Source organism: Corylus avellana, chromosome 4 (genome assembly GCF_965113065.1).
Source record: "Corylus avellana chromosome 4, dhCorAvel1.hap1.2, whole genome shotgun sequence".
NCBI lineage: Eukaryota > Viridiplantae > Streptophyta > Magnoliopsida > Fagales > Betulaceae > Corylus > Corylus avellana.
In genome coordinates, this window is record NC_142493.1 from 21854143 (window position 1) to 21877468 (window position 23326).

Here is a 23326-nt window from a genome sequence, read left to right on the forward strand (position 1 = left end):
CTTGGAGCCTTTCTTGCGCAGGGAACTAGAAAGAGTTTTCAGCGCTATGTCATTGAAATGCTGTCAAAATAAAGTAGATTCTTCGTGTGTTCGGTAAAATTAGTCTTTTCCTCATTACTATAGGCTTTACTTTATTTCTTTTTTTGAATTTCACATATCTTAAATGTGGTAGATTTTATATTTAATTTGGTGGTAGCCCGCATGAATTTCAATAGTGAATGTGACATTACTTGATTTATAACTTTCAGGGAAGATGTCAGGACACATGGTCTTTTGTTGATGTCATCAAAGACTGAAATGGTTGTTCATGGTTCACCTGATGTGGTTCCTGCAGCTCAACAATCTAAGGGGAATAGTCAATGGGAAACTCTTGAGCTTTATCTTGTTCGTATCTTTTGCTTCCTTTAATTTGTCTTTTCAGCTTCCCCTTGACCTCCAGGGTTGATTCTCTTTTATTTGCAATCTTCTTACTATAAATAGTACAAGTTCAAATGTCTTTAAGAAGGTTGCAATAGATCTGCCATGGCAACCTACAAATAGAGCTGCTTGCAGTGTCCCATTTGGTAAACAATTAAGATCAAGAGACATGTTGATCAGAGTACTGTATGTATGGTCTGTGTGTCGAAGACAGCATGCATCTGCAACTTAGTCAGTTGCATATACGCTTAGTAACTATTGATTATTTCCTTTTCAAAATGTTCCAAAGGTATATCATATTTACTTAATGTACTTGCATATTAAATTCATGAAAGGATTGTTTGGAAGTAACCTGATTAATTAGTCATCATCCTATGCGGTTGATGGGTAATATTTTCGTATCAGATATTTAAAGCTTCTTCTGTTCTTTTTGCTTAGATATACTTTTGTGTCGTGCTGTTTTTGTTCATGATCCAGCACCTTGGGTCAGCTTGCCAACCTTGTTAGAAAATAAAATTCATTAAAGTGATATATTACATAATCGGATGAAAATCACTAATATTTGGTTGGGTTTATGTTGGTTGATTCAAAAATTTTGAACCAACCCCTCCCTTTAAAAAACAAATCATGCACATCGGCTAAGCAGCAAAGGTGGTGTTTGCTGTTGGTCCATGCGATGTGAACCTGAAAATATTGATTTAAGCAAGTTGGTGGATAAATTATTTCTCCATCTTATTTTTACCTTGTGAAATATTTATAAATTGCAGGAAAAATACAGGGGTTTTCATGCCAAATTACCAGTAATTGTTGCTGAAACTTTTCTTTCTGCCGATCCTCACATCGAATTGCCTCTTTGGCTGGTTCAAATGTTTAAGGTACTTTTTCTATCCAGAAATTGAAATATCTAGGTGAAATTTGAAGTATCAGATGAACCACCTTGTAGCTTTAAACTTGATGTACCTTTTCCATTAAACAACTTATGTAGGAGCATATTTAGTTTCTCCCTATTAACTTCTGATTCTGGAAAGGGATAGAACTTTTAAGGGCATGCAGAAAAGCATGGGTAGGTGAGCCTAGTAGTTGAAAGTGCCAAGAGAGAGAAGCAACTTTTTTTTTTTGATAAGTAAAGTTGTATATATCAAAAGCGCAGAGGGGCACAACCCTAATACACATCGAGTATACAAGAGAACACCTAGTAAGAAAGAGAGAAGAGAACAAGGAAATCTAAAAAGCTAATAATTAAAGGTGCTAAATAAGCGGTTGTCGAAGTATAGAGGAAAACCAAAAAAAAAAAAAAACAGGACTTGAGCTCCTCTAAGGTCCTCTCTAGATTTTCGAAGCCCCTATCATTTCTTTTCCTCCATAGACACCACATAGTGCAAAGGGGCACCATCTTCCAAACGACCACACTTTGAGAGTTACCCCTAGATCACCAACATGCGAATAAATCCTCCACACTGATAGGCATAACCCAGGAAAGTCCAAAGCGACTAAAGATAGCGTTCCATAAGGAACATGCGACCTCACAATGGAGAAGGAGATGATTGACAGATTCTCCATTCAACATGACATGTTATAAACTGCAAAAAAGAAAAGGAAGATAGTAAAACAGGAGTACCATCAATGATACGCTAATGTCTATCATATGAGAGGCCAAAAAGTCATATTTTATTGAGTCTGGTGATTCTTTCTTTTTTCTTCTAATATTACATATTCAGTGAGAACATTTGACCATATGAGTTAAGTCATTCTTAACTCCGAAAGTTTTTTTTATTTTTTATAAGTAATAATGCATTAAAGAGCGCAGAGGGGCGTAACCCAAGTACACAGGAAGTATACAAGAGAGCGACTAAGTAGGGGAGAAGGAAGAAGAGAACATAAAGAGAAAATCAGGAAAATTAATCACTAAAGGAGCAAGCCAGCCTGCAGTCCATGTGAAAAGTGTGTACAAAATGAAATGAACGAGGTCCTCAAGGTTCCTCGATGAATCCTCAAAGCATCTCGCATTCCTTTCCTTCCAGAGGCACTATAAGAGACAAAGGGGAACCATCTTCCATACCACAGCACTACGGGATCTTCCGCCCGACCACCAACTAGCAAACATCTCCTTGATGCTTCTAGGCATAACCCAACTCATGTTAAAACGAGAGAAGATAATGTCACACAACTTGCATGCAACCCCACAATGAAGAAAGAGATGATCCACGGACTCCCCATCCGATTCACACATACAACATCGATTAATCACAACTATACCTCTTTTCCGAACATTGTCCAAAGTGAGAGATTTCCCAAGGGCGGCCGACCACGCAAAAAACGCCACTCTCGAATGAGTCTTAGTGCGCCAAATACTTTTCCAAGGAAAGTGGTTGGACTCTTTAAAGGCAAGCATCCTATAAAAAGATCTTACCTCAAACTTCCCTTTTCTTGAAGGGATCCACCACATCCGACCCTCCCCTTCCCCACGAATCGTAACCAAATACAAGAGAGAGAAGAAGGAGGCTAAAGCCATCTCCTCCCAATCATGAATACTCCGAGTAAAAGTAACATTTCAGTGGACCATCCCATTTACTCCGAAAGTTTTTAATCTCAGCTATTTAGTCAACCTATAGTTGAGGGAATTTCTAGGTGTACCTCTTGTTGAAAACCTTCCTCAAGTTGCAGAAATGATATTTCTCCATCAAAATATGCTTTTCCCACTGGTTTGTTGAAAGTGCCTGTTACTTTTCATTTCAAGTATCTTTTTTCTTAATTCTGCGCTTTATTTTCTTTTTCTTTTTCTAGAAGTCTAGAGACTTGCAAACAGTTCTGCTTTACATCAGCATCACTTAAGACTTGATTAGGGGATTCTTCTTCCTCAGCATCATTCTCACATCGCATAAACTTGTCAATGATATATATATATATAGTACAAAATGGTCATGGACATGTTGACAACTTCTAGAAATTGGTAATAAATTGCATTCTTGGGAGAGTATTCTGAACCTCTATCATACCTGGATCTAACCGACCTATTTGCGCACACTATACCACATAATTTATTCCTTTCTTCTTAGTGTTATTTTCTCATACTTTTTTAATGAGACAGATGAGTTTCCATTTTTAGATTGGATATGAAGTTATGCTCGACCTTATGTATGTTCACATGATTTGTGACAGGATGGTCGAAGGGAAAGGATGTGGGGAATGACTGGTAAAGAATCAAATCCTGCGTCCTTGTTTCAGCTCTATGTTGATTACGGTCGATATACAGAAGCTACAAATCTGTTGCTTGATTACATAGAATCATTTGCATCAGCGGTAAAATCCAGTCTCTTTTCATTGCTTGTTTAACTCTTGCAGCTAAACTAGTTTTGTATGCATTCATGCTAGTTTATGTGTTTTGTTTGGGATAATGTCTCTCTAAATATTTTATAGAATTTATGCCATTGCATTTTGTTATAAACTCAATTAATATTCTTATTCGAACCCCTAAATAAAAGAAAGAATTAATAAAACAAAGTAGCCTATGTTAAGTCCTAGCAATAAAAAAAAAAATTAAATAAAAAAAATTAATTTTTTTTTTTTTTAAAAATGAAATAAAGAAAAGTAACCCATGTAGAAGTTTGCTACACCTTCAATACACCATATTTTAGTAGTTGTTACAATTTTTTTATCAAATAAAGTTGTATAATGCTTTATAAGCTCCCATCAGCATAGGTTATGTTTGTTAAAGTTTTTGTTTTCTATGATCAAATACATTAACAATCAACTCAAAATACAAACAATTTGGTTTTTTGTCTTCTTTCCTTGTTTTAGGAATATTTTGATAAAACAGGTGCTTAACTTTTGCAGGGTAAGAGCTAACTTATTTTAATTTCTTTTTTTTTTTTTAAATAAAAAAATAAAAAATTATTAGGGTGCCTGTGTGGCCACCCTGTGTGTCAAAGTTATTGCAAATAATGGTAATTACTGACGAAAACTTTCCAATTTGCGAATTCATAAGTTTCATTCTTTAGCTCAATTATTTCTGAATTTAAGATTAACACATTCATTCTTGCAAGTTCAGATAAACAAAATTCTGCTTTATATATATATATATAAACTAACTGTATTAAATAAAGAAGAAAGCCTAAACACACAAAGAGTGTAACAAAGCTACTTCTACAGAATTACAATCTAAAAGTTTAAAATATCTAAAAATTAAAAAAAGACATGGAATGTACACCGTCCAAAGCAGTCACACATTGATCTCGAAAATAAAGACTTAAATAGCATGCTGATGAAGGTCAACAGCATCAGAAATCCTACAATTCCTCTCTCCAAATTGAATACATTATACACAAATGGCTGAATCTCTCTTACCACCGATCAGCAAAATACATTTCTTGGCCTTCTGCATGTTATTTGCTAAGGATGTTGCCATTAACGACCTTCTGCAGAGGCCAGCTGACATAATAAATCGGAAAAGACCTTCTGCCGTTTGGTTTCCATACACAGCAATTGAGCGCCTATGTTGCCAGCTTGAGGAATTCATCAGTTGTGGCCGCATGGTAGACCATTGTGAGAAGCTCAGAAAGCTTCTACATGGAGCTTTGCAGAAGCATCTTCAGCTGGTATGCTCAATTTAACAGTTTTGTGTTGGATCAACACTGCTGCTGTGTCTGCATTGCCTTCTCACGTTTTTTTTTTTTTTTTTTTTTTTTTTTACAGCTAAGGGTGGATTCAGATGATGCACCTTCTGCTGTGCATTAAAAATTGCAGCAAATATTGGGAACTTGCTGGACACTCAAAATTGGGCGTTAGTGGTGCAAACAATAGGTGCTGATACTTGATGCCTAGTAAAAGACCAGCCTTATTGTTGAGTGCATGAATTTGCTCCAGTTTCCTTATAGAGGGTTAATGATGAGGCGGATTTATACATTATTCTTATTCTTTTCCCAGTTGGGCCTCGTTTTGCAGAATCAGTAGAAAAGGTCTGATGTGTGAATATTGTAGAATAGTTAAGGCATGGCTACCCCTTATGTTGGTGATATACACTACAATTAGAGAACATCTACTTATGGGTGCATACATTTTGATTGCACCCCTGGCTATCTTCAAGATTGGAATTAGGAAAGGTGGCTATGAAATACCAAAAACATTGTCTATTTGTGTTGAAGTTCGGGAGCAGTTTGGGAGACTGGAGAGTTCATCATGCTGGATGCTTGGCAGCCTTCTATTTTTTCTTTTCTTTTTTCATTTTTGTTTGTCTTTTTGTATATAAAGAAGATTATGAATTGCTGATGCCCACTCAAAGTGGGTTTTAGTTTACTCTCGACTGTGTACAATTTATTCATTAAATTTTTTTTTATTTTTTATTTTTCACATATTTATGACATTTTTATTAAGTTGGATAGTCTTTAGTTTATGGAACTCTTTTAATTTCTTAATTGAGAGCCTGCTACGAAATGTGATTGGCAACTTGGAATGACTCAGTTTCCAGTTTACCTTTTATACAAAGTTTATTTAGTGGGTAAATTTGAACATGTTTTTAGACGATAATAGTTTTGATCTTCGAGATATTAATTTGAGCATAGCCCTAAAAACTTATTATGACTATGTACAACCTCACCAAAAGTACAATACAATTTATTCATTATATGTATTTACTTTACCCATATATAAAACAAATTTTTCTTAAGCTTGAGTTTTCTTGGTAAAAGTTGGATATCTTTAGTCTTTAAACTGAAATTTATAAGATGATAAATTTAAAATTTATAGATTTATAAACAGTTTCTATCTATAAGTAATCTCATAAATCCTTGTGGAAATAGGTGAAGTTCAACGTTAACAAACCTATCATAGTTTTTTCTTTTCAGAAAGTACTAAAGTTTTGGGTTAATTTTTCTTTAGATGAATTAAAAGCAATTGTTTCCCTCGCAAAGCAGTTCCTTCATTTCAAATGAAATGAATAATATCTATTTTATGATCATGATTTAAAATTTGTATATGTAACAATGTTAGATGCATTGTTAGATGTTTTTAAGTAGTAGCTCAATCGGCTGTGAACCACACCTCACAAAGCGGATGTCACTAATTTGAATCTCTCCTACTCTTTCGTTTGTGTGAACATGTCAAAAAAAAAAAACATTGTTAGATGTACAAATTTAAAATTTAAAATTTGTACATTTACTGTTAAATGCATTAATTTTAAATTTTAACTATAAAATAACCAAAAATGATCTTTATTTACATCAGAATTTAGATAGCTTATAACTAAACCGGCCTAAGCTACCTTCTAAAATGAAGTATACATCTTATTATCCAATGCATTCTCGAACTATAAAACACAAACATCTTAATTATATATAAGAAAAATGTGGTCACATTTTAAAAACTTTTGATTTATTAAATTCCCCCTCCGAGCCAAAATGTTTTACTTAAGGGGACCAAATCAAGTTCAAAGATTAACTTGTTAGGCATTTTAACTTTGAACATTACTTGCTTAGTTTGTCAAAATTTGGTAATGCACACCTAATTTAACTAAAATTTGGTAATGCTCTTATTGGGGGGTCATATATATATATATTGTTTTTCAATTAGGGAGCCAGCTCTATATATTTTTCAATTATTGGAAGGGCTGCGCATGGGCTTCTCATAGTTTTTGAGGGGGGCCAATGGGCAATGATCCCTGCCAGCACCCCCTTATCCGTCACTGCCCCCACCAAACGGATCAAACACACACATACATACAAAAAATTTCGAACATTTTGTACATTACATCCTTAACATATTTCCAAGTATAGTATTCGCCCGTCTAGATATTCAAACAAAGAATTTTACTTGGATCTAAATCTAGACATGTTATGAACTCATTTCATACAAGAGTAATGTTATATATTACATTTTTATTTTATAATTGTCTTATAATGCTGATGTAGCATTATAATTGCTGGTTAACGATTATTCAAACTCATAATCACACCACATAACTATTTTTTAGAAATTGACCTTTTGGGCCTTCTTTTAGCCTCTTTTTAGGAAGTAATGCTACAAGTCCTTATTGTGTCACTCTTGTGTCCCTCCAATAATGATGTGTATTTTAAAATCACCATTGTGTATGTAATTTATCATTATTGGATTGATCAAATAGTAATTTTAAAAGCTATCCCATTTTTGAAATGATACAAAAAAAAAAAAAAAATAGAATTACTCATTTTTAGTGCCTATTTTACATGATTTTGGGCATTTTAAAAATAATTAGGAGCCTTCAAAATATAACAAAGCTCAATAATAATAATAATAATAATAATAAAGGTTTCAAGAAATAAATTATTTTAATGAATTAAGATCAATTTTATTAAACTCAAAACGAAAACCCTATATTAAACGTACTAAAACGACGCATTTTGTATGTTGTTATTATATATATAATAAAAGCAGTTACGCTATTATTAGGTGGTTAATAACTGTTTGCTTCTTTTCCTTTAAAAAGGTAAAAAAAGAAAAAAAAAAAAAACTATTTGCTTGTACACTCTTGGCAGCTGGGATGTCGCTTGGTACTAGCTAGAGAAAGTACCATGTTTGAGGTGTGATGTGACGTGGTATTCACTAGAGGATAGGAGTTTGAAGAAAGGAATAGTGAACAAAAATAATGTTTTATACCTAAACAAATTTTAATCACTTTATAGAAAACAAGGCAAATGGTTAAAAAATAAATAAAAAAAATTAGGAGGTGGTCGAACCAATCCAAGAGTCGCTCCCTATTTTTTTTGTTTTAAATTAGTTTTAAAAGAATTTTTATAATATTTTATTTTATTTTATTAAGGGCAATTTCATTATTATAGAGGATGTTGACAATTTTTTTTTTTTTGTTTGAGAGAGTAAATCAACCTTTCACTTTTTTTTTTTTTTCCTTTAAATTGTTTTTCTTTTAGAGCAACAAGAATTGGGGCTCCCACAGTGCCACGTCACTCGCCCACCCTGTGGTCTTTGCACTCTGCAGTTGCTAAAGAACCACCTCGTCCCTGTTACTTTTTTTCCTTTGTCCTGCTGCTCAGCTCCATTCTCGAACAGTTTCTCAACTGCCTCCGACGGGTAAGGAGCTCTCTATCTCTCTCTCTCTCTCTCTCTCTCTTTCCCTCTCTCTCTCTCTCTCTCTCGCACAATAACTCTTATGCTGCCTTGTCATGGCCGGTCGGTCGGCCGAGGATTAGACCGTAGACCCTTTTGTCATTTTATGACATATATATATATATATATGCATGAAAGGCAATGTCATTATGTTGGAACTCTTCATGCATGTAACACTTTTCTTTCATTTTCCTTTGCTCTATCAGTACCGTTTGGTATCCATATTGGGTTTTTACTCATTTGTTTTTTTGTATAACAATACGAATTTGTTGCGATTCTTGGAGCTACTTGAAATTTGAGAATAGAAAATGAAAAAGTAAGATAATTTTGAAAGCAAGAATAGGTATGCTGGAGAGATCAACTCTCTTTCTTGACAGATTTCAATGTTTGTAATTCTATTCTATACCCTCATTAAAAAAAATGGAAAATAAAAAAAAAACTGGGTTTTTGGTCCCGTTGCACTTCTGGGTTAAGCTTTTGTGGCCTCCCTTTTTTTTTTTAATGTAAATCCTGATATATTTGTTTTTTTTTCTTTTTTTTTTTGTTGTTGTAAATTGTGTGTGTGTTTTTTTAATGGGGTTAGTAGTTAATTGCACTGGACTGCTATTGAATTCCCTTGCTTTACATGTTTATTTATTTTGATCCAGATGGCAGCAACAATCAAGAAGTTCTCTTATGCACTGAAGAAAAAGCAAAGTCAAACACGTGGTATGTCTAAATATAAATGGAACCATCGTTTGGCTGATTGTCAGGCTCTACTGCTGTCAGTCTAGTTTTTGTAGGAATTGGATTCCTACAAATTACTTACAAATTTTTTTATAATATTTATAGTATATACCGTTAAGTGGCTTAAAATAGTTTTTGTGTTTAGTTCAAGAATTGGACCACCTACGATATTTCTTTCATGCTATGGATCAACTGAATGTTGGTTTCCTGATTCATATTATGCTGCATCCTGCTATCATATCATATTTGACAAAATCCATTTGAATCATTGCTCTTCTCTAATGAAATAATTAGACTGCAAAATCGAGTTCAATCCTTAAAAAGAAAATACATGTATACAGTAGGTCTTGGTTATCCATAGCTACTTTTCAAATGATGCTTCATATAGATGGTTAACTTATATGCAAAATCGAGTTCAATCCTTAAAAAGGAAATACATGTATGCAGTAGGTCTTGGTTATCCATAGCTACTTTTCAAATGATGCTTCATATAGATCGTTAACTTATATGCAAAATCGAGTTCAATCCTTAAAAAGGAAATACATGTATGCAGTAGGTCTTGGTTATCCATAGCTACTTTTCAAATGATGCTTCATATTGATGGTTAACTTATATCCACTTTCATATCCTCGTTTCCAGGGGGGATATCAATTGAATTTGTGCATCTGTAGTAATGTTTAGAAGCAACAACATCGTTGCAAGGGTTTTTCAGCGCCAAATCTACACTCCTGCTCCTGGAACTAGTGTATCTTCTTCTTACTCTGGCCATTTGTTATTTTGTATCATTTAATTTTGCCAACTTCTCCTACTTTGATCATCTTGGTCCTTAATGTTTGCTTATTATTATTGACTACTTTAAGCCTTTGCTAGTATACATCATGTGTACTATGGTCGTGCCCTCTCTGCGCTTTTCAATGAAATTATTTATTTATAAAAAAATAATTATTATTGACTAGTTGAAGTCTTTGCTTAATGATTTTTTTTGATAAGTAATGAAAAACTTTATTAAAAAAGCGTAAGGCGCTCCTAGGTACACTGACCGTATACACAGGGGCACTCACAAGCCCAAAGCCCATGAAACATTAAAAGCACCCACAACCCAACCAACTCAAAACGCCCGCCAACCCAACACCCACAAGGCATCAAAGCCCAAAGCATGAAGTCTCTTCTTAATGATTGAGCTGCATAATGAAGGATTGAACATTATCTGCTGTGAACTTGTTGTCTTTTCCTTTAGATGTGTGTTTTCACACTCAGTTTTCCTTGTGTCTCTTTGAATCAAAATGTTTGCTTGTCTTGACATGGTATTTTGGATCTTTCGATGTCTTAATAGTTAGTAACCATCAATCCTAAAGGCTTAAGCTATTACGAAATGGGCCAACAATGCATGTCAAGCTCTTAGACACAGCAACATTGACACTTCTCACATTTATGCCTGCTCAATAACACTGAACTAACTGCATGACTTCCATGTGCAGAATAGATGAAACTAACAAATAGGGTTTTCCAATGCTTGAACTTAGAACTTCATACACAAAGAAGGCTTGGATACTATCATCTCACCTCCAATTGACCTTTGCTTATATACTTATATAAGAAAAAAAAAACCTATCATCTCACCTCCAAGCCTAACAGAATTAGAACCTAGCTGAAGCATTAGACAACATCCATAAACTAGCCCAAGTAATCTAGCCGAAACAAATACAATTTTGCCTGGCACGTTGAGTCCAAAAACAAACAAACCGAGCTCTAATACCATGTTAAAGCATCCTATCAAAACCTTCAGCTATTAGGAAATGGGCCAACAATATATATCAAGCTCATAGACAACATTTGTTTTTTCTTCTTGAAGAATTCCTCCTCTTTTCTTGTATTTGATGTCTCCTTATCTATTATACATTTATTAACCATAATATACAATAATTACAATTGAAGACTAAAATATTAGTGGCCAAGAATTTTTTTTCTTACAATCCTGCATCTCAGGGCAGAAACTTATATGGTTTTATCATATTGTAGATTTTAATTTTTAGTAAATAATGAAAAGCTTGCTGTAAAATCATTAAAATTATACTGCTAAAACCCCAAATCATTATGTTTTGCTTGCAGGTTCATTGTGCTAGGCGGTTTTATGAGAATTTAGTCCCAAGTTGTACCATATATGATGTTGAGTGCCCAGACCATTTATTCCGCAAATTTACTGATGATGGTCAATATCTTATAAGTTTCAGCAGAAATCATCAGGATCTGATTGTTTACAGACCAACATGGCTTTCTTTCTCGTGCAAAGAAGAAGATTGTGATGCTCATGATCTCCCTCCAAAATCAAAGAGATTTGAAAGCTTCTTCACACAGTTATATTGTGTATCACTTGCTTCCTGCAATGAGCAAATATGCAAAGACTTCTTCCTTTACATGGAGAGTAACCAATATGGAATATTTGCTACTTCTACTGCACCAGTTCCTGAAGCACCTGCAACTGGAGGAGCTATTCAGGGAGTCCCATTTATAGAAAAGATGACATTCCATCTATTGAGGTATGTGTTCTTGGTTTCTCAAATATATGTTGAAGTTTTGATTCACTTGTGGGGGTTGTGCTATGCCCTAAGTTTTATTCTATGTTTTCTGATATAATTAGATTGGGAGATGGAGTCATACTGGATGAGAAGGTCTTCAACAATGACTTTGTTAATCTGACCCATAACGTTGGTGTCTTCTTGTACGATGATTTATTGGCAATTGTGTCACTTCGCAATCAAGCAATACACATTCTCCAAATTAGGGACTCTGGGAACCTTGTGGATGTACGGGCTATTGGGGCATTTTGTCATGAAGATGATGAACTTTTTCTCAATTCAAATGCTCAGGCAAGTGGCATTTATTTTTAAGATTTTGATGTGACTCCACTAAAGTTCAACTGGCATGTTACAGATTAGCTTTGGCTTCACACTTCAAATATTGGAAAAACATTATCTTTGGTAGGGTAGACAGGGGAAAACCTCTATGTCAGCTTAGCTGCTTGTGGAATAAAATAGAAAAAAAAAAAAATTACTACTTAGGGTTTTGTCTAATAGGATAGACCAACAGAACAAAGTGGTGTGTTATCTTTGAGTAAAGAAGTAGGAAAAAAAGGTTTTGTTTGCTCAATCTTTATGCCAAAGTTTCTTAACATTGTTGTTAGAGATTGGCAAGGATGCAAAATCGATTGATATATTTAAGATAATGATCATGGAATGTCCTTAAATGGTTTATTTTGTTAGCTCTTCATAAAAGATAGTTATCTGTTTGTTGAGAGTTGTCTCAAGTTCTTATTTTGAAGAAAATACTTATTTCCAGTCTTCTTAATTCCTATTTTGAAGAAAATACTTATTTATAGTCTTCTTAGTGTAATTTCCTCGTCTAATTTGTATTTGGACATTTATAGTCTTCTTAGCGTAATTTCCTTGTCTAATTTGTATTTGGACGAGGAGTTTGAAGCCTATAAATAAGTATTGTTTCTAAAGGTTTAGTGGCTTCGAAGATAAGCTCAAATAGGGTTTTAACCAAGGTGGCAACTCCTATAAAAGTAGTTTTTACTTAATAATAAAAAATAAAAAAAAATAAAGGAAGTGGTTTTGTTGGCATTTACTAGGGCTGTAATCGAGCCAAGCCAAGTATTGAATGTTCAATCTTGGTTCATTTAATTTTTTTTCGAACGCAAGACAAGCTTGAGCTTGTTCACGAGCTACTCAATTAACTTATTCATTCTATATATAAAGTAATTCTCTTGATTTTTTTTTTTTTTTTTGTAAATTTATACTAATTATTAGTTGTTTAATATGGTTGCGATTTATTATTTGAGTAATTAGAGAAATTAACTCAAATCTTTTATTTTTTTGATGAGTAAAAAGCGTAAGGCGCTTCTAAGTACATTGGCAGTATACAATAGGAAACACCCAACTAAAGCGAGCACAAGAAAGACCCAACAACCTAAACCAAAAAAACCCACCCAAAAAAAATCCCACTAAATACCAAAGCTCTAAAACCCGAAACCCACAAACACCAATCCCTCAAACCCGAAACATGCACGAAGCATTCAACGCTAAAAAACATGAGCCTTGCCTTTCCCACACCTAGAGGACGCTCTTGTAGTATCATAGTTTATGCAGCATTCTAGGTTTAGTAGCTCCCTTCTACCTGTAGGATTAGAGCAAACACCCTTAATCTCCTGAATATGATCTTCAATGGCTATGACCTGTGACAGGGGGGAAATTCTGATCTTTATTCCCCTCACACAAAAGTCCCACCACAGGACAAATATTCTCAATACAAAATAGAGCCCAATCTGTAGGAGTGACAAAGAGGAAAAGTCTCCCGAGGTTGGGGGAAATCCCCATCCTCCCCATCATCCCTCACAACTAGTGCTAACAACAAAACCGGCACTGTCGGATTGAAAACATCTCCCTTATCCATCACTTCCGGCGAGGGCTGAGAATAGACCGGCCTAGGCGAACAACCACAAGCCTCAACAGAGGAACTTGACCTTAGAAACCCCCTTTGGAGAATACCCCTCACTGAAGAGGTTTTTCGGACAACAATACTCGCGTTCGTCGGGCCGTGGGTAACCTCCGATGAGGTTTGGGCCATGATCTTAATAGACGGCGAAGAGTGCGAGCTCAAGTTGAAACCCAAAGGAACAACAGGCGGAGCACTAATCACTGACACTACCTCAGCGATCAAGCTATCATCCATCTTTGAAAACCGATTGTCCTTCAACTTTCAGTTGTAGCACTTATAGGGTTTAGGATAGGCGAAGAGTTCAAATACCACTTGGTGAAGTGGTCGCAGGTTTGCACTCCGATCAAGGAGGGAGGGTTGGGGATCAGGAATTTATTGGTCTTCAACCGCGCTCTTTTAGGGAAATGGTTGTGGCGTTATGGGTCGGAAAGAGATGCTTGGTGGAGAGTTGTGATAGATGCGAAGTTTGGAAGTTTATGGGGAGGATGGTGTTCAGTTGAGCCTGGAGGCACGCTTGGGGTAGGGTTATGGAAGAATATTAGGAAAGGGTGGGAAACTTTCAAAGGCTTTACGAGATTTGTGGTGGGGGATGGGTCTAGGATTAGCTTTTGGCATGATTGGTGGTGTGGAGATTCAGCTCTCAAGATAGCTTTTCCGATCCTTTATAGTATTGCTTGTGCAAAGGAGGCCTCAGTTGCGGATAACGTGGAAATGCTAAGGGGATCCAACCAGTGGAACGTGAGTTTCTTGAGGGCGGCTCACGATTGGGAGGTGGAGGCCTTTGCCTCTTTTTTCCAGGTGTTACATTCTACAGGAGTGAGAAGAGGGTCGGAAGATAGATTATGGTGGAACCCTTCCAAAAGAGGTACTTTCAAGGTCAAGTCTCTCTTTCTATCCTTGGCATGCTCGGAAGGGAGGAGGTTCCCCTGGAAGAGTGTGTGGCGGACACAAGCTCCTCCAAGGGCAGCTTTTTTTGCGTGGTCGGCGGCTTGGGGGAAAATTCTGACCTTAGATAACCTCAGAAAGAGAAATGTGATTGTGGTAAACAGATGTTGGATGTGTAAGAAGAGTGAGGAGACGGTGGATCATCTTCTTATTCATTGTGAGGTGGCGTCTGCTTTGTGGAGTGCCTTTTTTGGCCGTTTTGGGTTATCATGGGTGATGCCTGGTCGGGTTTTCGAGTTGCTAGCTTGTTGGTGGTCTGCAGGAAGGGGGGGGAGTGCTACAGTCTGGAAGATGGTGCCTACTTGCTTTTTTTGGTGTTTATGGAGAGAGAGAAATAATAGGTGCTTCGAGGATGTGGAGAGGTCTTTCGAGGACTTTTTATCCTATTGTTTTCATACTCTGTATCTTTGGACTGTAGCGTTTGTTTTTCCGGTTTCGATTAGCTATAATGATTTCCTTGTACGTTTTTCCCTTTCTAGTTAGGTGATCCTCCTTGTATACTTCCAGTGTACTCCGGGGCGCCTACGCTTTTAATAAAGTCAACTACTTACTTATCAAAAAAAAGGTGTAGGTAACAATGGGGATTCCAAAACAACTGGTGAAAATTGAGTAGCCTCCGGCGAAATCTAGGCTACTACCAACGAGACTTCCGGCCTTGGAGGGAACAAAAAGGAGCAATTGACTTCAGCTAGGCACACCAGACCAAATCCAACTAGACAAACATCTTTAGACATGTTTGTCGGAAGCAGAACCACCTCTGGCGAAGCATGTTGAACAAACGATGGGAGCATGGTAACAACAGACCTTGCTAAAGGAGGCCCTAAGTGCCAATCATCAATCCTCGCGGATGCCGTAGATTTCTCATCATGCTGGACTACGGTAGACGCGATCTCCGTAGCCAGGACCACCTCCAGCGACTTCTCCGATGGATCAAAACTCAGATTGGGATGGCTAGAAACCCTACCCAGTAAAATAGGACCGGCATCCATACCCATCATGGATGCAGGTTTCACCTCATACCCAAACCCGGATTGGGTTTAGATTTAAAGTGTGACTTGGTCCTGGGCTTACACTTAGTGGCCCAAAGCTTCCTCCCTTTATACCGCCCAACAAAGACGGGCTTACGGGTCGGCCCAAATTTTGGAATGCAGCCCAAAACTCCAAACCTTCCAAAATTTTTTGCAAGGCCCTATCCACCTTAGATTTCAACTTCATCTTCCACTATACCACACTCTTCCTGTGGGAAGACGATAATACGCATTTCATAATCAAAAACATGAGGATATAAGAATTCCTCTAGGCGCCCCACAATCCAACATCAAAGGAAAATGATCGGACAGTAGACGTGGCAATCGCCTTAGTGTCACATTTGGGTAATGTTCTTTCCACTCCGGAGAGAGTAGAAATCGGTCAATTGTCGACCATATTTGGTCTTCCTGACCATTGGACCTACAAGCGGCATATCCACCAAACCCTGCACAAAAATGAACTCCGAATACTCCGCCATAGCTACTAAATACTTCGATTCCCTGGACCCCTCACTCGGAAACCGAACCACGTTAAAATATCCCCCAATGCACCATGGCACCTCCCACCAGCTCATCAAGCCAGCCAACTTATCCCATAGCACCCTCCTTTCCACATCATCATTCAGACTATATACTCCCCCAAATGCCCAAACAAAGTTATCATCGACAGTCCACAAAACACAAGCAATAGTATATTGTCCCACACACTCCTCAATCTTATATTTTTTTTTTTTTTTTTTTTTTGTAAAAGTTCTCTTTTGTGAGGGTGCGAGGCTTTAGGTCTATTGGGCTTTTGGGTTTGAGTGGTTTTTCTTCACCACTATTTTGCACTCCATCTTCTGTTAGTAAATTTCTCCTCTATTGTCTTTGTTCATGGATGTAGGCTTGACTAGCTGAACCACGTAAATGTTGGTGTCTTGTATGATTAAATTATTCTATTCTACTATGTCCTACTTTTTTTACAATCCAAATATTAATTTCTCATGGCAAACTGGTATCAAAGCCAAATTCTGCTTCAATATGGGGTACGTGTCTAGTCTTGATGCGTTTGGTATGGCTTCATTAAGAGTGATTGACTCTTGGAAAGAGTTTGTTTTTGGTGAAATTGGTGTAACTCTTGTACATGTGACATCTTGAATTTGGGGCTATTTTAGTTTCATTTTCAAGTTGTTTGATCAAGTGGTTGGTTATTTCAATAGCCTTCTAATATGTGGTTGTGCAAGTATTTGCTTTGATTTGGATTTAGAGAAGACACCTATAAACCAATTCAAGCAAATTCAAATCTTGTACACGTGACACTCTTGAATTTGGGGCTATTACAATTTTGCTTTCAAGTTGTTTCAATAGCATTTAGATTGATGGTTGTGCAATTATTTGCTTTGATTTGGACTTGGAGAAGACACCTATAAACCAATTCAAGCCAAGGTGGAGAAATATTGAATGTGGCTTGGATTGAATAGTGGTACACCATAGAGAAATTCTTTTGCCTGACATGTTTTTGGACGAGTGTCTCAATGATGATTTTGTGTTGTTAAGCTTGACCAAATTCAAGTCAAGATGGAGCTATCACAACAAAGATTGAATTTTTGATGGAATTTGAATCAAGGTGGAGATCTATTGAAAGTTGTCTCCAATTCCTATTTTGGACAAATTACTTATTTATAGTCTTCTTAGCATGGAAGGAAAGTATTTTCCTCATCTAGTATTCTTTGCCCAGCAAAGAATAAGAATTAGAGACACCAGTAAATTAGTATTCATTGTCCAACAAGGAATAGGAATTTGAAAGCCTAAAATAAGTATTGTTTCTAAATATGCAGTGGCTTCAGAATAAGCTCACATACGACTTTAATCCATAGTGGCTACTCCCATAAAAGTAGTTTTTGGGGCAACCACACCAAGAGAACTAGAGAAGAATTTCTCTTTTGTAAAAGTTCCTTTGTGGGGGTGTGAGGTTTTGGGTGTATCGTGCTTTTGAATTTGAGTGTTTTTACTTCACCACTATTTTGTATTCCATCTTTTGTTAGTGAATTTATGTAAATTTTCTCCTCCTGTTGATGTAGGCTGGACACTGAACCATGTAAATATTGGTATCTTGTGTGATTGACTAATTTTATTTTGCTCGTTTATGTGTCTTTGTGTTCCAAATATCAATTTGTCACAACACTGTTTATTCAAGTGGTCATGTGATACTCATTTAAAGAATGAGCTGTTACTTTTTGTGGAGCATGTAGAGATAATTTGGAGAGAGAGAGAGAGAACGATACCTTTGCACAAGAGGTCGTATTTTTATATATTATGTCTTCAGTTCTCAGTGCCATTTTATTATGTTTTAGTTCTCAGTGCTGTTCTATCGTGTCTTGGTGGGTCTATCAGTGTCCAATGTGAATATTATTGATTGATTTTATTTTTACGTCTCTGTAGATCTTTAACTTCCCCCCCCCCTTTTTGTGTGTCTAGGCAATTTGAAATGTTACTTATACCAACACATCTCTTTCGTGAAACTTAGAACTATAATCTTGCTTCTCATCCTAGTCCCACCATTCCTGTGCACATTGCTCAGCAGTTGAAATCAATGGTTAGTGTTAGGGAAACTCTTACCACTTAAAGTTCCAAGTGGCCATCAAAGTCACTGCTCTTTTGTGTATGGGTACTTTAAAATTACGGCTGAAAATTGTTAATAATCAAATCGCTTGTGCATGATGATTTCTTACTTTGTGCTAGCTATGTGCTTATTTGAAGTTGCAGCATTTTAACTTTCCTGAGTATATATCTTTATTCTAGTTTTTGCCCTTTTATTCTTTTCTTTTTGCTTGGTGTGATGGCCTTCATATTTCTTTGCATTTTATTTCTATAGTCTTTGGGGTGATTCGATTGTTGTCTTTTCTGCTTTGGATTAAGTTTTATATCATAATTATTTATGCTTCATCAGATTTTACTAATTACTGAGCATTCTCCTCCATATTGTTATCATTTCAATCAACGCAGTTTGGTGAATAAGAACTTTTCCTCACGTGTTATGTATGGAGCTCTGAACTGACAATTCAGCTATTGATGGCAGTGCATGGCATTACCTGATAAAAGTAAACTCCCTCAGTTGCCTGAGAATCATGCTCAGAATGGTTTACATCACAGCCAGCCTAGTCTAGAAGATTCTTTTCTGAGTGGCATCAAACAACGCCTTCTTTCATTCATATTCCGAGGAATATGGAATGAAGAAAAAGATCAGAGCTTGGTTGGTTTTTTGACTCTCCTTTCTATTTTACTTTTAATCTAAGAATATTTTATGTGAATTATCTCATCGCATGCATTGTTTCAGTTGTCTGTGAACAGGACAGGTTATTTTAAAAATCTTCTTTATTTCTACTTCCTTGCATTTCACCACCCAGTCATAGCAGTATCTTTCATATATTTATAATGTTGGATATCTTGCTGTATCTGATAAGAAAAGTATGTGATTTTAAACTCAAATCAATTGAGGATCAACTTCTTGAACCTCACACATAAAAAATTCCAAGGAAAGGTGAAAGGCAAAGATAACAAAGTCTTCCGTACCCTATTCCTTATCAGGAATAGTGGCCCTGCTGGCAAATTCAGTCATTTCTCCCTTCATCATTGATTTTGAAAGTAGTGATATTCTTGTTTTTCAACAGCTTGTCACTAACTTTGAGGCTGGAAGTCATTCTAAACCTTACCATGTGGGTTGGTCTGATAAGGAAATGTACAAAGATTTCTCATAAATGTTGGGTTGTGTTCTCAATTGGCAAAAACTATCATGACAAATTCTGATGTGACAGTCTTCTTTTGAATGCATTCCATTTGCTATTAGGCCGACTATGGGAGTCAAAGGGATGCTATCGAAAGAGGCCATATGATTGCATTTGAGAGAAATAAGAGGAAAAGCCAGCTGGTTCCAACCAGATTTAGAGACAGATCTAACCTTGCAATGCCACAAGAGCAAGCCAAAATACAACATTGTAGGGAAAAAAGAAGAAAAAAAACAAACTGAGGAGATAAGGATTTGAGGGTGTTATTAAATAAATCATTATGTTTTCACAAGGAGCAATAGCCACTTGTGTATGTGGCGTGCAGACTAGTGCTGAAACTTTGGGTTTGAATTGCCAGGTGCACCGCCTTTTCCTTTTTTTTTTTTTTTTTTTTTTTTTCAAATCAATGAGCCCACTCTATACAGACCCAATGGGTCCACTGTATTGGGCTGGCCCAAATGGATTAGCCCACTTACTCAACCCACCTTTTTTCTTCTTTAATTGACTGGTTAAATAACACTGAGATAGTGTGAGGCGAGGGGGCATGATGTAGACAATTGTGTTGATAGTTAAAAGATCTTAAGAAAAGTCATTTTGAAGGGAAGACAAGGGTATGGTATGATGTTCAAGGTCTATTAATGTGTCATTCTGGTTGTTGGAAAAGTAAATTTACGTCTAAGAAAGGAAAATATGTATTGAAGAAGAGAAGTGCTGAAGAAGAAATGCATTGAGGAATGAAAGTTTCCATATGCACTATTTGATTTCTATTATGTAATAAATGTATTTTTCATAATAGGTTGTAGAATTTTTTATTAAAGGTTGTGTAAGTTTAGAAAGCACATCATCTGGAATAAGACAATTTTCCCTTCTTTCCTCTCCCATTTTATTTGTCTTTCTTTTCCACTTGGTATCAAAGCAATTGTAGTTGGTTTTCTGGGTTGTTTTTGGTTGGTGACTATGCCGCCAAAGCACAGAAGACCAGATTGGCCTTGGGTCTATGCTTGTTGTCATAGAAAATCCATTTTTGAGATTCTTTTGCAAAGTGTGGAGCATCTTGGGTGATTCTGTGCCATTGGCGTCATAGGAGGACTTGCACCAATTGAAGCTTCTTATTCTTGATTGACATGAGTGCTTGAAGGGGATTGTATGTGGTTGAGGAGACTTGGTGGTTTGATTTGGATTCATCTTTAGAATGCTTGGATAGCCGCATCAAGTCTGGTGACCCAGGGGTGCTTTGTAAGTTGGACATGGAGAAAGCCTATGAACACATCAACTGGAAGTTCTTGCTTTATTTGCTTAAAAGATTTGGGTTTGGGGAGAAATGGTGCTCTTGGATAGCTCATTGCATCTCATCGATGCGCTTTTCCGTATTGATTAATGGCTCTTCTTCCGGATTCTATGGCAGCTCTTGTGGGGTTAGACGGGGAGATCCTTTGTCCTCTTTTTTGTTCATCATTGTTATGGAAGCTTTTAGTAGAATGATTTCTGCTACCAAACATCACGGTTTGCTCTCATGTTTCACGGTGGGGTCAAGACCTTTTGAGACAATTAACATTTCTCACTTACTTTTTGCGGACGATATTTGGTTTTTTGTGGGGCTAATGTTGACCATATGTTCTCCCTATGAGCGTTGCTTGTTTGCTTCGAAGTCGTCTCGGGTTTAAAGGTGAATATGACCAAGTCGGCTTTGGTCCCAGTGGGCAATGTGGATAATGCGGTTGAACTGGCTGGAACTCTAGGATGTGTGACGTCATCTCTTCCTTTGAAGTATCTTGGCCTTCCCCTTGGGGCTCATTTTAAGGCTAAGGTAACATGGGACGGCATTGTGGAAAAAGTTGAGCGTCTGTTGGCTAGTTGGAAAATAATATATTTGTCTAAGGGTGGTAGGGTTACCCTTATCAAAAGCACTCTTTCCAACTTACCTACATGCTTTTTGTCTCTTTTCCCCATCCCCGTCGCAGTGGCAAATCGTATCGAGAAGTTTCAATGTGATTTCCTATGGGGTGGATTAGGTGAAGAATTTAAATATCATTTGGTTAAGTGGTCCAAAGTTTGCTCTCCTATCTCCGAGGGAGCCTAGGGATTTGCAATTTGCGTTCGTTCAACCAAGCCCTTCTAGGGAAATGGTTGTGGTGTTATGCGAATGAAAGTGAGGCTTGGTGGAAAGCCGTTATGGATGCCAAATATGGTTGCAGTTGGGGTGGGTGGTGTTCTATCGACCCCCCAGGGACGTATGGGGTGGGCCTCTGGAAGTATATTACAAGGGGCTAGAGATTCTTTTCGAGTCATACTAGATTTGATTCGGGAGACGGTTTGAAGATCAGATTCAAAAATGATGTGTGGTGCGGCGAAGCTAGTCTCAAGGTAGCTTTTCCTGCTCTTTTTAGCATTGCCACTGTGAAGGATGCGATTGTGGCTACTAATGTGGATCTTTCGAGTGGCACCCTTCAATGGAATATTAGTTTTGTTCAGTTGATTCATAATTGGGAAGTGGATACGCTGGCCTCCTCCTATTCTTCGCATTATTCGCTTAGAGTAAGAAGAGAAGGGGAAGATAAGCTTTGGTGGACCTTGTCCCGCAAAGGGATTTTCGATGTTAGATCTTTTTACAAGATCATCACATACAAAGACAATCCCTCTTTCCCTTGGAAGAGCATCTGGCGGACTAAGGCTCCCCCCAAAGTTGCCTTCTTTGTTTGGTCGGCTTCTTTGGGGAAGATTCTAACATTGGATAACCTTAGGAGAAGACAAGTCATCGTGGTTAATCGGTGCTGCCTTTGTAAATTGGATGGGGAATCGATTGATCATCTTCTCCTCCACTGCGAGGTGGCTCGAGCCTTATGGATCACAATATTGAGTCGATTTGGGCTTTCTTGGGTTATGCCTAATAGTGTGGTGGGTTTAAAGGCCTGCTGGTGGTTTGGGGGTAATTCAAGGAGTGCGGTTGCCTGGAAGATGGTGCCTCTTTGCCTTATGTGGCGCATATGGAGGGAAAGAAACAATAGGAATTTCGATAATCTTTAGAGGACTTTGGAGGAGCTCAAGTCCTATTTCTTTCTTTCCCTCTTCTCTTGGACTTCTGCTTATTTAGCTCCTTTAGTTATTAGCTATTCAGATTTTCTTACTCTATTTTCTCCCTAGTCTTAGGCGTTCTCTTGTATACTTCCTGTTTGCTAGGGTTGCGCCTCTCTGCGTTTTTTGATTTACACAACATTACTTATCAAAAAAAAAATCTTTGACAAGAACCTGACTTTCTGATGTAGTGATGAGTTTTTTTGGTGGTGGCCTTGTGCAATGGTGGTGGAAGAAATACAAAACGACAGGTCGTTTTGTGAACAACAGAATGAGTCGTATAGGCATGGAGAAAACGACATGTCGTTTAGCTAGGACTGAACAACAAGTCGGTCAATTAGAAGCTCATAACAGGCAAGTCTTCCTAAACGACAGGTCGTGTAGCGCAGGGGAAAAAAAAAAAGAAAAGAGAAAAGAAAAAAGAAAAAAGATGCTACTGTATTTTTGATTACTTGGTATGTGCTGTTTAACTTAAATAATTTGCTAAGCCCAGATGTGTAGTGGAGCAATTTGTTTGGTTGGATATTTGATTTAAAAATTTCGAAGACAAATCATACTCTAGAAATTCATGAGAAAGGTGTAGAGTCAGGTGACCTCCTATAGTGAAAACCCAACTCTCCAAATCACAACTGTGAAATTGGATGGGCTCAACTATCTCGCTTGGTCACAATTTGCTCTTTTGTATATTAAGAGCGGAGGGAAAATGGGGAACTTGAATGGAAAAATTGAAGAACCAAAGTTTAGACGACTTGGCTTATGACAAATGGGAAGCATAAAATTCTA

The 23326-nt window shown here is 37.0% G+C and overlaps 2 protein-coding genes across 4 annotated transcripts in view; both read left to right on the plus strand.

The window, feature by feature from the left end:
- SAR1 (SUPPRESSOR OF AUXIN RESISTANCE1) overlaps positions 1–5759 on the plus strand; it is a 38897-nt gene extending 33138 nt beyond the window's left edge. For both annotated transcript variants that reach the window (XM_059589434.2, XM_059589433.2), the window contains exons 22-27: positions 22–93; positions 249–384; positions 1185–1292; positions 3577–3717; positions 4839–5012; positions 5110–5759. In XM_059589434.2, coding sequence (XP_059445417.1) covers positions 22–93; positions 249–384; positions 1185–1292; positions 3577–3717; positions 4839–5012; positions 5110–5151 — 673 coding nt within the window. In that variant the 3' untranslated portion in view covers positions 5152–5759. The remainder of the gene's footprint in view (positions 1–21; positions 94–248; positions 385–1184; positions 1293–3576; positions 3718–4838; positions 5013–5109) is intronic.
- Positions 5760–8348: 2589 nt separating this feature from the next.
- DET1 (light-mediated development protein 1 / deetiolated1 (DET1)) overlaps positions 8349–23326 on the plus strand; it is a 35027-nt gene continuing 20049 nt past the window's right edge. For both annotated transcript variants that reach the window (XM_059591610.2, XM_088516059.1), the window contains exons 1-6: positions 8349–8475; positions 9159–9219; positions 9877–9982; positions 11347–11774; positions 11876–12104; positions 18766–18939. In XM_059591610.2, the coding sequence (XP_059447593.2) occupies positions 9911–9982; positions 11347–11774; positions 11876–12104; positions 18766–18939 (903 nt within the window). In that variant the 5' untranslated portion in view covers positions 8349–8475; positions 9159–9219; positions 9877–9910. The remainder of the gene's footprint in view (positions 8476–9158; positions 9220–9876; positions 9983–11346; positions 11775–11875; positions 12105–18765; positions 18940–23326) is intronic.